The sequence below is a fragment of the Dendrobates tinctorius genome, unplaced genomic scaffold (genome assembly GCF_039654945.1).
Source record: "Dendrobates tinctorius isolate UK_male_01 unplaced genomic scaffold, ASM3965494v1 ptg000028l, whole genome shotgun sequence".
In the NCBI taxonomy this organism is placed as follows: Eukaryota; Metazoa; Chordata; class Amphibia; order Anura; family Dendrobatidae; genus Dendrobates; species Dendrobates tinctorius.
Genome location: NW_027361696.1, coordinates 92,205,682 through 92,219,845, shown reverse-complemented (window position 1 = coordinate 92,219,845; position 14,164 = coordinate 92,205,682). Strand labels below are relative to the sequence as shown.

At 41.9% G+C, this 14,164-nt stretch overlaps 1 protein-coding gene across 2 annotated transcripts in view; it reads right to left on the bottom strand.

Annotated features, from left to right (window-relative positions):
• The window catches only part of LOC141085633 (protein kinase C gamma type-like), a 779,251-nt gene that overhangs the window by 218,143 nt on the left and 546,944 nt on the right, over window positions 1–14,164 (bottom strand). For both annotated transcript variants that reach the window (XM_073571170.1, XM_073571169.1), the window contains exon 5: window positions 6,288–6,419. In XM_073571170.1, coding sequence (XP_073427271.1) covers window positions 6,288–6,419 — 132 coding nt within the window. The remainder of the gene's footprint in view (window positions 1–6,287; window positions 6,420–14,164) is intronic.

Genomic DNA, 14,164 nt, shown 5'->3' with positions numbered 1-14,164 from the left:
ACACAAATGTTCTGGTTCTTAAATATAACACAGGAAATGCCTCATGCTCCTAATATTTTCATATTCTGTTTAATTCAGCATCTTTATGGTATCGTTAGGTTCAGTACCACTAGATAAGGATGATTCTCTGTACAGATGGCCACATCCTTACGCTACAGCTTTCATAAAGAATAGTTAGTATATGAGTTTTAGACAATAAACCTATTGGTCTTACTGGTGAGATGGGACTTTATGAAGTTTCAGGAAAACCAACTTTCATCTGTTGGATCAGATGAGGATATACCTGGTGTAAGAGGTTTACCAGGTAACTTTTTTCTCTAATTCTTAAATAATATGTATATATATATATATATATATATATATATATATATATTGTGGTGTAGTAACCACTGAGTCCGCTAGGGGGCGCTGTGTGGATGTCCCAGGAGAAAGGATGAATGGCAGAATACTGAATGGCCGTTATGTATCTAAAAGTGGGTGGCTTTGGGATGGAGACTTATGTGTTGATCAGCAGTGATACTGCTGAGGTGTTGTTTCAATGTGTATGGGAGTAGTCTCCAGGTAACTGACCTGGTTACCTGCAAACACTCCCAGGGGGTGTGTTTAAAGCACTATTGTAAAGCGTGTGTAAAGGCTTGAAGGACCCGTGATGAGATCAGAGTCATGTGACCCGGTGGGCGTGGCTATGGACTATATAATGTGGCCAGGGTAGGTCACATGGGGGTGAATGCTGGGACCTGGCTGGTCCAGTGTGGAAGGTCCCGCTGAGATGGGGCTTCCTGCCTGACAGCACGTGTGGACGCTGTGTTTAATGGCTGCAAGTGCCTGAGAGTTCCCTGGAGGGAATGAATGTCTGCAGTATGGAGAAGCAGCCATGAGAGAACCCTGGCGGGGTGAGATATAACTGTGAGGCTGAAAAGCCTGCATATTGGACATTGCTAACAGAGTGAAGCTCTGTCATGGACGCTATGCCGTTTATATATTGCTGGTCATGGTTTATGATGTTTAATAAACCGCATGGACCGTTCTGAGTTTATGAAAACCTGTGCCGGATCAGATTTTGTGGCTGCCAAGCAAGTGATCCCCTACTTACATGACAGTGCTACCTCACAATATATATATATATATATATATATATATATATATATATATATATATTAACTACGATTGTATCTTCAGTATAACACAATTTACATTAAATGCTGCTAATGTGTTCATACAAGTAGTTTAAGTTGTAGAATTAGAGATGAGCCGATCCTTTGATTTCCAATTTGTTGGTTTCGCCAAACTTTCAACCAAAATTAGGTTAATTGCTCAAGAAATATGTGGATAACACTGTGAGGTCTCCTAGGACTGCAATGAACCCCTTTGAAGCTCTTTAATGCAAACACATCCTTCAGGTCCCCCGGACCACCAGAATCACCGGCACTTGTATCTGCATATGTAAGTGCCCTCACATACTCTGCTCTTATAATCTAGGTCCAGAGTCAAGACGATAACCATATTCATTAAAACCTATCATTTCTTTGTTAGATAATTAGGTAAAACAAATGTGTAAAAAAGAATATAGAAACAGAGTGCCCAGTAGGGGGACATCACCACTAATTTCACATAGGATATCCAAAACTTTAAAATCACGGGTGAGGAGGACGTCACTCGCATTCTCATCACCTGTCTGCTCCTTATAGATCTCCTCTGAGGGTATTTTCCTCCCATTGTTTTGTCCATACCCTCTGCCCTGCTTATGCACATACACTGGTTAAGTATATTGTACCCACCATAGTCCCATGTTTGGCACCCACATTCGGATTACTCTTGAATGCTATGCTTCCTTTCAACTAGGCTGTGGATTTTTCTCTATTTGTATCCGGTCGGCGGCATTTTGCATGTACTTTTTAGAGATCAAATATCAGGTGTCAGTATATACTGTCACAGCTGGGACTTTTAGTCACCCTGATTTTTAACAGTGTATTACTGAGAAAGGCGTTTTACCAAGCTGCTAGAAAGTATCCTTGTTTTAGGGAGAAGGAGTAGGCTAGCTGTTTTCAAACTTAAGGATCAAATGGCTCGTTGACAAACCTTTGAAAAATGTAGCCCTTTTTTGGAAGCCGTTTCATGTTTGTGTAACTATAAAAGAATACATTTTCCAGCATCAGCACAGTCTAGCGCTATAAATCAATGTGTGCCACCAGAAGATATGTGGTTGGCATGGCTTTGCAGAAGCCGCCCTGAAAAAGTTGTGATGGGTGAGCAAAGAGATGTCTAGCAGTATAAAGCCAGCAATGGTGGCTCTGGCAGCAGTAGTACTGTCTAGCACTATGAAACACAGTGGGCTGCCAGGAGATGTCTATGGAAGACAGGCAACGGACAGTCATGCAGGCCGATGGTATCGCCGATTTAATCAACGGCAAAATGCTAAGTGTACTGTATGTCATTATTTGTTGAAAGGCAGACAACTCCATCAAGTTGTCCAGCAGTGACTGAAGACCTGCAACTCGATCAGGTGAAAATTAGTTGGCATAAAAGCAGATGACTATGAATGTTCAACTGTTTTCTCACACAAATGGTGATGAAATGATGATATCTTCCTGTGTGAAAGAGGAGAAGGCAAACTCGAAGTATGACGAGGAATAGTGGTGGATGATGATGACACCAATCAGAGGGTACCTATACTATGAAACACAACTAAGATAATTTATGAATATTTATTAGCATAGCACATGTAGACAAAATAACAATTTAAAATTCTCTTAACAGAAAAAGTGCGAGAGTCCGGAGATGGCAGCATGACACAATCTGTGTAATATATTAACTAGCAGCAAAGTGGATGAAAAAAAGCAGACGATGTTCATATGTCCAGTGTGGATAAGGAAGCTAGTAAATTCAGAAAATAATGCATAAATACATGTCATGCCACTTGATACTGAATCATTTGCATCAACCATTCAGGAAAACCAGAGAAATATTTGCGAAATAATGTGCAATATGGTGTATACGAGTAGTAATGATCACAGCTTATTTTCCACTTGCAGAGCTTGCAACTGCCCAAGAATCGTCTGGCAGCAACGTGCAAAAGAACTCAAACACATGAGATGCTCACACGTGTGATTCGCCGTCACCGCGATTAGACCTTTTAGGTAGGTGCTGTTGAACCTTCTCCACTAACAACACAGGCGACATCAACTATTCCACAAAACTAGTATATTTTACCCCAGACGATATTTTTAGTCATGTATCACCTGTGCTGTGTATTGCTAAGGCCAACAACCTCCTCTGCAGACATCACCTCCTTGGTACTCCTGTCTAGTTCACCGGTTTTATCTACCACAGAATCATCATCATCATCATCATCGTTTTCATTCCTAATTCAGCTGACAATTGCCTCTGTGTGTAAAATGGTCTGAGCTTCTTGCCCTCGTTCATCTCCACACTTCAAGATTTGACCTGGCTAAGGGGGCTACTACTTCTGGTGACCCTGTAAAGGGGGTTGGTTTAATAATGTTCATTGCTGTACTTATGCCTTTTTGTGCTTACTGGTATTGCTACATGTTCTATGTACTCCCTAACATATGATAACGTATGATACCCTTCTGGGTATTACCATTGCTGTGTTTTCATGTTCCTCATTGTATATAGTGTGATAATGTTCACTATGTTTCATGTACAGTATAGGGTAAGCGTAGTACTCTTGGTTGGACATTAGAGGGGAGCACTCTAGTATGCAGAACAGTTAGTGGGTAGTATAGGGTTAAGCGACTCATAGGCTGCGTGGACGCCTTTAGGGCGGGAGTCGGTTGGAGTGAGGAAGAGAAGGAAGTTGGAGCTTCACAGGGAATGGTACAGATGCTTTTCCAGAGGCAACCAAACCGGGTGGCTGATGATTTCGAGTCTGGGGCGAAGCAGGAAGAAGGAATTGTCATCATGGCAAGGTTAGGCCAGGAAGAAACTGAGAAGCAGTCTAAGACGGTCCGGTCCAGACGTGTGCCGTACAGAAGCACGAGCAAAGTAGGAAAAGCTGGGGAAGCAAGTAAAGTTGAATGTGAATTCCATGATGTGCCAACTGTGGATATAATGTGTGTAATTCTAAGTAAAGAAAATGTTCAAGTTATTCTGGACTGTATCTCCATTACTAGGGGCACCTGGAAGAAGAGCCGTCGCCGCCAGGGAAGTGTGCTGAGCAGTGGATTACAGTTTTCTGTGAGTGAAGGTTGGGACACAGATGCTTCAGTGTCTCTGGCCATGACTACAGTCTTGGCCTCCCCTTACGACCCCACCACCATGGCTCACGAAGCTTAAAGCTTAGCTTGACATTAGAATTAGGTCCTCCATCTCCTTCATGTTTTCCTACATGTGTCACACTGGTGGCACCCCCTTTAATTTAAAATAAGCATGGAAAGAAGATTCTCAGGGAGGTGTGTGTCTGCCTGAGATCTTAACAGCTCAGTTACATATTAAGAAAAATGGGCACTTCTCTGGAATAAGGGCTCGCTTACATGGCCGTAGATTCTTCCATGCAAAAGATTTGGGACGATTATGTTAATGTCACTCAGATCAACCTCTGTCATAGTCTGATGAGAGTGTCATCTGAGTGTGATCCGATTCTCTCATATGAGAGAATCCCAGCGAAGGTGTGGAGAACACGGAGAACAAAATTTCTCCATCTTCTCTATTGTCTGAGTTTGTGGATCCCGGACTGCACATAGATGACATCTGAGTTCAAAGAAGAAATTCAATTCACATTTAATACATTCGAAGTGAAAAATAAAAAAATCAATTGACTTAAGCCCTCTGTGTACCTAACTTGCTACCATTAGTCCTCCGATCGGCTCTTCTCTCTATTATCTGCACCACTGCATGTGGACACGTGATACAATGCACATCACTTTACAAGTGGTCATCAAACATGATGGTGTGAGGGCTAGTGAATGGAAGACTTGACTGGAAGGAAGATAAAAAAAAAACGTAGACAAAAGACTGAGGACCAGTGGTGGCAGGGCAGGTAGGTAGGGGGAGCGCTGAGGAGAGGGGAGTATAAGATTTTTCTGGCAAATCGGTCCCTTTTTTATTTTTACTATTTTACTAAGTATTAAAAATAGTCCTAAAATATTGTGATTTTTACACTTATGACTGAACCTCATAATGAATTCAGTTCTGTACAGATTACTTCTTTGTAGTCATCTCATTAGCAATACTGCAAGATTACAATAAATATAGTTAATCTAGGGCCAACAGAAGAAGAGGAAAATCCTCCGGGGAGCCGCTGTGGAGGAGTGTGCCACCACCATCTTGTATGAGCAGTACTGGGCACAACAAACTTGAATTACAATGTACAGAGGATGCATATTATTCTTGTAACAATCTACCCACTTCATTGTTACTGTATATAAATTTGTGATTGATGATAATGTCACATTTGCATGTAGCTGAAAAGTGGGTCCCTGGAGTTGGTTACTGGTGGGCCCTTGTCACCCCAGCACGATACATGCTCCAAAATGCACCAGAATACTGCATGCTGCATTTTTTTTCTATGCAGACAATCAGTCCAGGTTGAATAATCTCATGTGCGGTATTACAATATAATGCCCCTCATAGTACCTCATCCACAATGTGATTTCCCATATACCCTATTCACAGTATGATGACCCAATAGTTCCCTATATACAGTAGCATGGCCCGTAGCCCTATATATACAGTATGATACCTCATAGACTCACATACACAGTGTAATACCCACACATACCCTCTGTATACTGAGTATACCTCACTCCGATTTTACAAAAGGTGCCCAGATAGGATACCACTCCTTAATAATATATAAAATGAAATCTGTCACTCTTGTATGTAGAATTTAGATTAGTTAGAATGAAAACTGTATATGCAAAGGATTTGTTCTTCTTCTATATGCAAAATATCCTGACCACCATCAGTATATAAAAATATTATTTAAAAAGCCCAACTTTATTTTGGATTAATCTGATTAATTTTGGATTAACTCTGATATCATTGTTTCTGTAACTTGCACATCTTTCCCCACCTACGTTATCTGTTTGTGTACCCATTTTTCATTTTGATAATGAAATATACAAATATATATAATATATTCTAGGGTGGACATCCAGTTTATAGGATTCACTCTCAAGTTCAAAACACTTTATGTCACTCTATAAAAAGTATTAAAAATTTAAAATTAAAGGGAAAAAATAGAACGATTCAAAGTAGAAAAATAAATAAATATATATTATTAATATATAAATTATATAGGCGTGGGTGTATAATGTCTTACACACCTGTTACTTGAAACTCTTCATCGTTAATTGATTCCACCCTGATGTGCATCCGTCCACGACGTTCAGTATGGTCGACCCCGCAGAGGCTAGGTACACTCTGAACACAACGCTTGTGTACATTCATCTCGCAGCCTGCAGAAAGACAACATACTGTATTATACATGCAAACCTTTACTATGAATATTAAATCAGCATTTCAGTTTCAGCAAAAAACAACTTTTGAATAATATAATGAAAATTTGTACAATCATCTTCTATATTTTCAGTATCAATGTTTAACATCTATTTTTGCTATTGTTGTATGGGATCCTTCAGTGCTTATTTCCAGGGGATAAAATTTTGCCTTTGAAGGGCAAGCACCCCAAAAAAAGGTCTGAAAATGGCTTTTCATCCTAAGTCACGGGGCTAGGCTTGTTACAGGTTTAATATTGACTTCTAGGATGTCTACCTCCAATAGGCCGCACTAGAAGTTAACCCCTTTCCGACATTGTCAGTAATACGTTCATGCGCCCTGGTACTTATTGACACGGGACAGATTATTACATCCACGCTATCATGCACGCACATGTGGTGCCCTGGGTCGCCACAAAATGGTCACATATGTACTATTTTATGTGTGCATTGCAAATGATGGGAGTTATGCTTCCTCTGCTGGGGACAACTGCGCACACAATTTACCCTGCTCCCTTACTCTTGCTTCACATAGGATTCACGCTGTAAGTTGCTAGGGGGTTAAAATGCCGTGAGTACTTGGCTGTACTGGAAGTTTCTGACTCCAGGAAACCATTGTCGCAGGAGGGATTAGAGCAGCAGGGAGTTTATACTGAATTACAGCAGAGAGAGATAATTCCCATCGTGCAGAGCAGACTGTATACCTGGTGAGAGTTGTAATCCATCCTCTGAAACTGCATCTGAACTTCAGTAAATGTTAAAGTGACTTTCCCTGTCTCCTGCCTTATTACTCTGCACCATCTAATTCTATCACTATCTCTGGGGGCCAGCCCTAGTTGGAGGGGGTTAAACACCTGCACTGCCATCACCACCTACCCCCCAGGGATCATCTGCAGTGATAGTCATATTACAGCTGAACACTCCAACTAGCATCACAAACTCTTTTCTAATTTTTTTTTTTTTAATTTTTAATCCTTGTTTCACTGTCCCCGGAGCACAGGCACCGGGAACGGCCGCCATCCCCGTGACTCCCAGAATCCAACTCTGCCCGGAGACCTGTGTACCTGCTCTGGGCGATACGCACACATGCTGTGCGGACGCGATCGCCACCGATTGTCAGCTGATTCTGACAGCTGACACCCTGCACTAAGTGCCAGGAGATGTCCAGCACCACTCCCGGAACTTTAAACCCCTAAATGCTGTAATTGAACTCGATTGCAGCATTCCGGGAACAGACTGAGGGAAGATAGTCCCTTCTGCCCTTCGATCACAGGCCACGCGGCATCATCGCAAGGTCCCGATCCTTGCCATGGTGACCCAATATCGTCATGACAACATCCGGGTCACCAGAGCTAGGAAAATGGCTAGATCATGCTCAGAGCATGATCAGCAACATTCTCTGTCAGTGCAGAGCTGACAGTTTTCATAGCATAGGGATGATGCTGCATCCCCATGCTATACAAGCGATCAGCCTGCAAAAAAATGATAGCCCCCATAGTGAACTAAAGTGAAAAAGTAAAACAAAAAATAATTTTAAAAATAAAAAAATAAAAAGATATTGTACCCATAAATAAATATGTATATGAAAAAAATATAAAAACAATAAAAGTACACATGTTGGGTATCGCCGTATCCAGAACGAACCAACCTATAAACTGCCTCACTAGTTACACTCCTTTAGTGAACAACAAAAAAAAACAAGGCAAAAAACAATGCTTTATCATCATACTGCCGAACTAAAAGTGGAATAAAATCCGATCAAAAGATGGATATAAAAAAAAGGTAACGCTGAAAACATCATCTTGTCCCGCAAAAATCAAAACATACAGCTTCATCAGTAAAAAAATAAAAAAGTTATAGCTCTCAAAATAAAGCAATGCAAAAATAATTATTTTTTCTATAAATAGTTTTTATTGTGTAAAAGTGCCAAAACATAAAAAAAATGTAAATGAGGTATCGCTGTAATAGTACTGACCTGAAGAATAAAGCTGCCTTATTAATTTTACCACACGCGGAATGACATAAACCCTATCCCCAAAAAATTCCTGAACTGCTGCTTTTTGCTCATTCTGCCTCCCAAAAATCAGAATAATAAGAGATCAAAAAATGGCATGTGTCTGAAAATGGTACTAATAAAAACGTCAACTTGTCCTGCAAAAAACAAGCCCTAACATGACTCTGTGGGCCAAAATATGGAAAAATTATAGCTCTCAAAATATGGTGGAAACCCCAAAGTAAGTGCTCAGTGTAGAGCACCGGATAAATGTGATCCCAAACATTATGTAAAATGCTTCAAATAAAAGCTTCAGCTCAATCCACAAAAAGGCAAGCCCTCACTCAGATCTGTCATATGTTAATGGAAATATAGGGGACTTCTACGTTACCGATATTACAAAGGCTCTGTAACAGCGAAATGCCTCGTCACCCGCCAAAAGAAATTCATTAAATTCTCTGCTCCCAAATCCAAATGCCTCCTCCCTTCTGAGCCTGTCATGTTCCATGATTTAGAATCATACAGACAGTATTGCATTTTATTATATTGTTGTTCTCATTGCTGGGTATAGATCTGTCCCTTTTAGAGTTTGTCTCCTCCCCCTCACATGTGACTCTCATTTCTGTAACCCCTCCCTTCTTCTCCATCTTTGAGTCTATCTCGGATACACATGTTTTATACAGCTCTGTATAAGGAAAGTCTGCTTTTACCTACTGTAACTGTGCATTATGCAAGGATTCAGGTGAGAATAAACCTTCTACTGGACTCTTCAAAAGTGCTCTTTTCCAGTCGAGTTAACCTATCTGCGGACATCACTAAACATGAGTAATGGTAAACAGACGCTAAGCACCCAACACTTGCAGTTTAGCCATGGAGGCAGAATAGTAACAAGAGACTCCTGCAGATACATCTGTAAAGTCAGTCTCCAGCTTCTACAAGTCGGAGCAGACATCAGAAGATTTGCTTACACTTATAGATACCATCAGCTTGTGTCAGCTTGTGTGCAGCATACACCCTCCAACAGCCTTCACCCTGTAGAGACTGTAGCAGCTCATATTACACAGATCTCATCTGCCTGTGAGTTGCAATGGCTGAAGGAAAGTCTGCAATGTCTTTACAAGAATACTCAGCCACTAACAGACCCAAGTGCTCTGCTAAGCCATCAAGGAAAGCTATAGAGAACCGTAAAATCATTAAACATGAATTTTCTTGTAATATATCCATCTTATGGCAAAGACAGCAGAGTCACATTAACAGCATCTCCCAGTATGCCTTTCACGAGTTACCACCACAGGGAGCCCTTTAACAATTGTGCTCTGCATACCAGTCTTACAAAGACACTTGCAAAAAACACATCTCTACTCTACTGAAATTAAATATGCCAGAGTCACTAAAGGAATACCTGGACTTCCAACAGCAATGGCAAATGAGATAGCACCGTGCGTGACATCGTGAATAAGACAGAAGCAAAAATCCCACATATGTCAGAACTGACATCGCACAGATCCAGGTCCGCTAGGAGCTCAAAGCACTCAGTCAAGTCAAGCTCATCAAGGTACTCAACCCTTAGTGAGCAATTCATAAGAGCACAGGCAGAAGCAGAATCTATGAAAGTGCAAGCCATTTTCACCCAAAAGAAACAGAGAGGGAAACGGAATCTGCACACAAAAAAGCAGAGATGGAAATGGAATCTGCACGCAAGAAAGTCGAGATGGAAATGGAATCTGCACACAAGAAAACAGAGATGGAAGCTGAATCTGCACGTGAGAAGGCGGAAATAGAAGCCCTGCAGAAGGAATATGAACATGCAGCAGCCGTGGCAAAGCTAAAGGTCTTCGAGCAAGCTCTAGGTGGGAGCCAAGGAGGCAGCCTCAATTCGTACAAACTCGACACGGAAGACCCACTTAAACGCATAAGAAATTACAAGCTGAGCCAAACCAATGAACCCCTGACCACCAACAATATTCCCGTTAGCACTGACCTCTCTCTAGAGCATCAGGACGTCGATCCGCCTGCAGCTCTCAGCTTTCAAGGTCAGTCCAATGTGCCACAAACATTCAAACCCGAACCTCCTTCATGCGTCAATACACGGCCTTACCATACACCTCAGCAAATGCCATACGCCAACGTCTACATGCAACCTAACATGCCGACAAGGCACTATGCTCCTGACAACTGTGTGGTTCCAGTCCCGCATACAACAGAGACCATATGCCACAAACCAGTTGCTGGTCTAAACGCCTACGCCACTCTAAAACTTCCCATGTTCTTGAACCAAGAAGCTACGACCCATGCTAACAGCATCACTCAGCCAACAAATGTTTCTCCAAAGTCAGAAAGAACAGACATGTCCGACTTTGCAAGGTACATGGTACGCCGAGAACTCACCAACACCGGTCTCACAAGGTTCAACGACCAGCCCGAGAATTACAGAGGTTGAAAATGTCCCTTTAAAGCCACAATTGGTGACCTTGGCATCACTGCTGCTGAAGAGCTGGATCTGCTAATCAGATGGCTTGGACCTCAATCCACATAGTGGGTCAAGAGGCTCAGATCCGTCCACATCAGTAATCCAGCAGCTGGTCTCATGGCTGCATGGGAAAGACTAGAACATAGCTTTGGCAGTCTTGAACCCTTAGAGAATGCATTGTTTAAGCATCTACAGGATTTCCCCCAAATATCTGGCAAAGGATAGTTCAAAATTCCTAGAGCTCAGCGACCTGCTCCTAGACCTCCAATTAGCCAAGGCAGACACGCAATCTGCCTGGCCACCGCTCGGGGTGTTAACCCAATAGTTTCTAAGCTGCCATACAATATACACGAGAAGTGGACCACTATTGGATCAAAATACAAAAGAGCCAATCAAGCCTCTTTTCCTCCATTTTCCTACTTCCGTAAATTTATCAAGGATATCGCAGAGCGTAAGACTGACCCAAGCTTTTCCTATGTAGAACCCAGTGGACCTGGTCCAACCCGTCCTAAGTATGAGGGCCACGTTCTAACCTGAAAAGCCAAGGAGGCCCAGTGTCAGCGAAAATGACTGACATCCTTCCCACACCTACAACTGTTATGAATGAGTCACCGGAGAAGGAGAAAACAAAAATACAAGCTAAGTCCAGAAAACCGGAGAGGTTGGTAGCTATCGGATTGCAGACCCCTGATCCTATACACCACAACTAACAGTAGCCGTGGGGGGTTCCTACGGTGCCCTAGACCCCTCGTCACAGCCGGAGAACTACATAAGCCTAAAGAAGGAAAGGGGAAATCTAAACTGCCCCAGAGCAGACCCCAAAGCAATAGACAGTCCCCAACATGTATTGTCGGTGAAAAACAGATGAAAACACAAACACAGACAGAAAGACAGGATGAGCAAACGATGGGGCCCAACTAACTAGATAGGACAGGACAGAAAAGATGCTGGCTGCAATCCGCTAAAAACCCTACCAAAAATGTCCCAACCGTCTGATAGGGAAAAAGGCCCTGAAGTCGCTAGACTTCAAAATCACTATATCAGCACTCAGGTATATTCTGAAAACAGAGCAAAGAGATCAACTGATCAGAGACAAAAATGGAATTCAGCCAGTCCCAACCAGGACTGGCTGAACACAAACACTAAGGAAACCAGACAAAATCTCATGGAATAATAGCAGGGCAAAAACTTAGCTTTTAGTAGACAGGAACTAAGCTGGATGCAAGAGCTCAGAGCAGAAAGGATCACCAGCAGCCCTGCAGGGCGTCGGCTGCCTTATATCCACTCAGAAATTCCAGATGTCCAATCACACTTCACCTGTTCAGATGACAGGCTCTTCCCATCCCAATCAATTTCACTACCTCTCTTCACCAGCAGAGGGAGTTCATCAGACATCAAAGGTGAAGGGGAGAATGAACTCACAACATACAACAGCTCCAGACAAGAGCAACACAGGGGACAAGGTTCAAGATCCCAATCGTATGTGTCCCATTCATAAGAAGCCACATCCCCTAAAGAAGTGCATTGGCTTCAGAAAGAAACAGCTCCAGGAGAGCAAAGAACTTCTAAAGACGTTGGTGTATGTTACAGATGTTGTGCTTCTACTGAACACTTTGCTAAGGACTGTAAAATTCCTATTAAGTGTTTGGAGTGTGACAGTGAGGAACACGTGCAAGCACTCCATCCATCCCAACATACCTCTGCTCAGCTCACTCTTTCCATACCCACCACAAGCTATGGCGGGGAGGAAACAGAACAAGCAAGTCCAGACAGTAATGGAATGGACCCTCTTGATGTATGCAATGATATCTATATATACATATACAGTGCCTACAGGCCTTGCACTGATATGTATAGAGCGATGTACACTCCCCTGCCTACCCAACACTGCAACCTATATACTCCGAAATTAGTATATAGGACTGTTAATTTAGCTGGATTTGAGTAGTTTAGGATGGTAGACCCCACACTGACTAATAAATCCTCAAATCTGACTCTATCTCCGCAGCAGCTGTCCCTACACTATCTCAATCCGGAGCTGAATGTGCAGAGCAGGGCGGCTTCCGGTCTCTTATATCCCTGATGATGCTGTGAGGCCAGCCAATCACTGCAAGACCACAACAAAGATGGCTGCGGCGTTACAATGCCTGGCAGACAATCCCTGCATGTTGATTGGGTCTTTAACCACTTCACTACCAAGGGTGGTTTGCACGTTTACTCCCGGGCCAATTTTTACAATTCTGACCACTGTCCATTTATGAGGTAATAACTCTGAAACGCTTCCATGGATCCCGGTTATTCTGACATTGTTTCTCGTGACATATTGTACTTTATGTTAGTGGTAAAATTTCATTCAAATAACTTGCGTTTATTTGTGAAAAAAATGGAAATTTGGCGAAAATTTTTAAAATTTCGCAATTTTCCAAATTTGAATTTTTATGCCCTTAAATCACAGAGATACAGCACACAAAAAACTTGATAAGTAACATTTCCCACATGTTTACTTTACATCTGCACAATTTTGGAACCAAAATTTTTTTTTCTTAGGAAGTTACAAGGGTTAAAAATTGACCAGCGATTTCTAATTTTTGCAACACCATTTTATTTTTACTGACCACATCACATTTGAAGCCACTTTGAGGGGTCTATATGATAGAAAATACCCAAAAGTGACACCATTCTAAAAACTGCACCCCTTAAGGTGCTCAAAACCATATTCAAGAAGTTTATTAACCCTTTAGGTGCATCACGGGAATTTTTTGAATATTTAAAACAAAATGAACATTTAACTTTTTTTCACAAAAAAAATAATTCAGGTTCAATTTTTTTTATTTCACCAAGGGTAACAGGAGAAATTGGACTGCAAAAGTTATTGTGCAATTTGTCCTGAGTACGCTGATACCTGATATGTGGGGGGGAACCACTGTTTCGACGCATGGCAGAGCTCAGAAGGGAAGGAGCGCCGTTTGAGTTTTTCAATGCAAAATTGGCTGGAATTTAGATCGGATGCCATGTCGCATTTAGAGAGTCCCTGATGTACCTAAACAGTGGAAACCCCCCACAAGTGACCACATTTTGGAAACTAGACCCCCCAAGGAACTTATATAGATATGTGGTGAGAACTTTGAACCAACAAGGGCTTCACAGAAGTTTATAACGTACAGCGGTACAATTAAAAAATCATATTTTTTCCACAAAAATGATCTTTTCACCCCCAATTCTTATTTTTCCAAGGGTAACAGG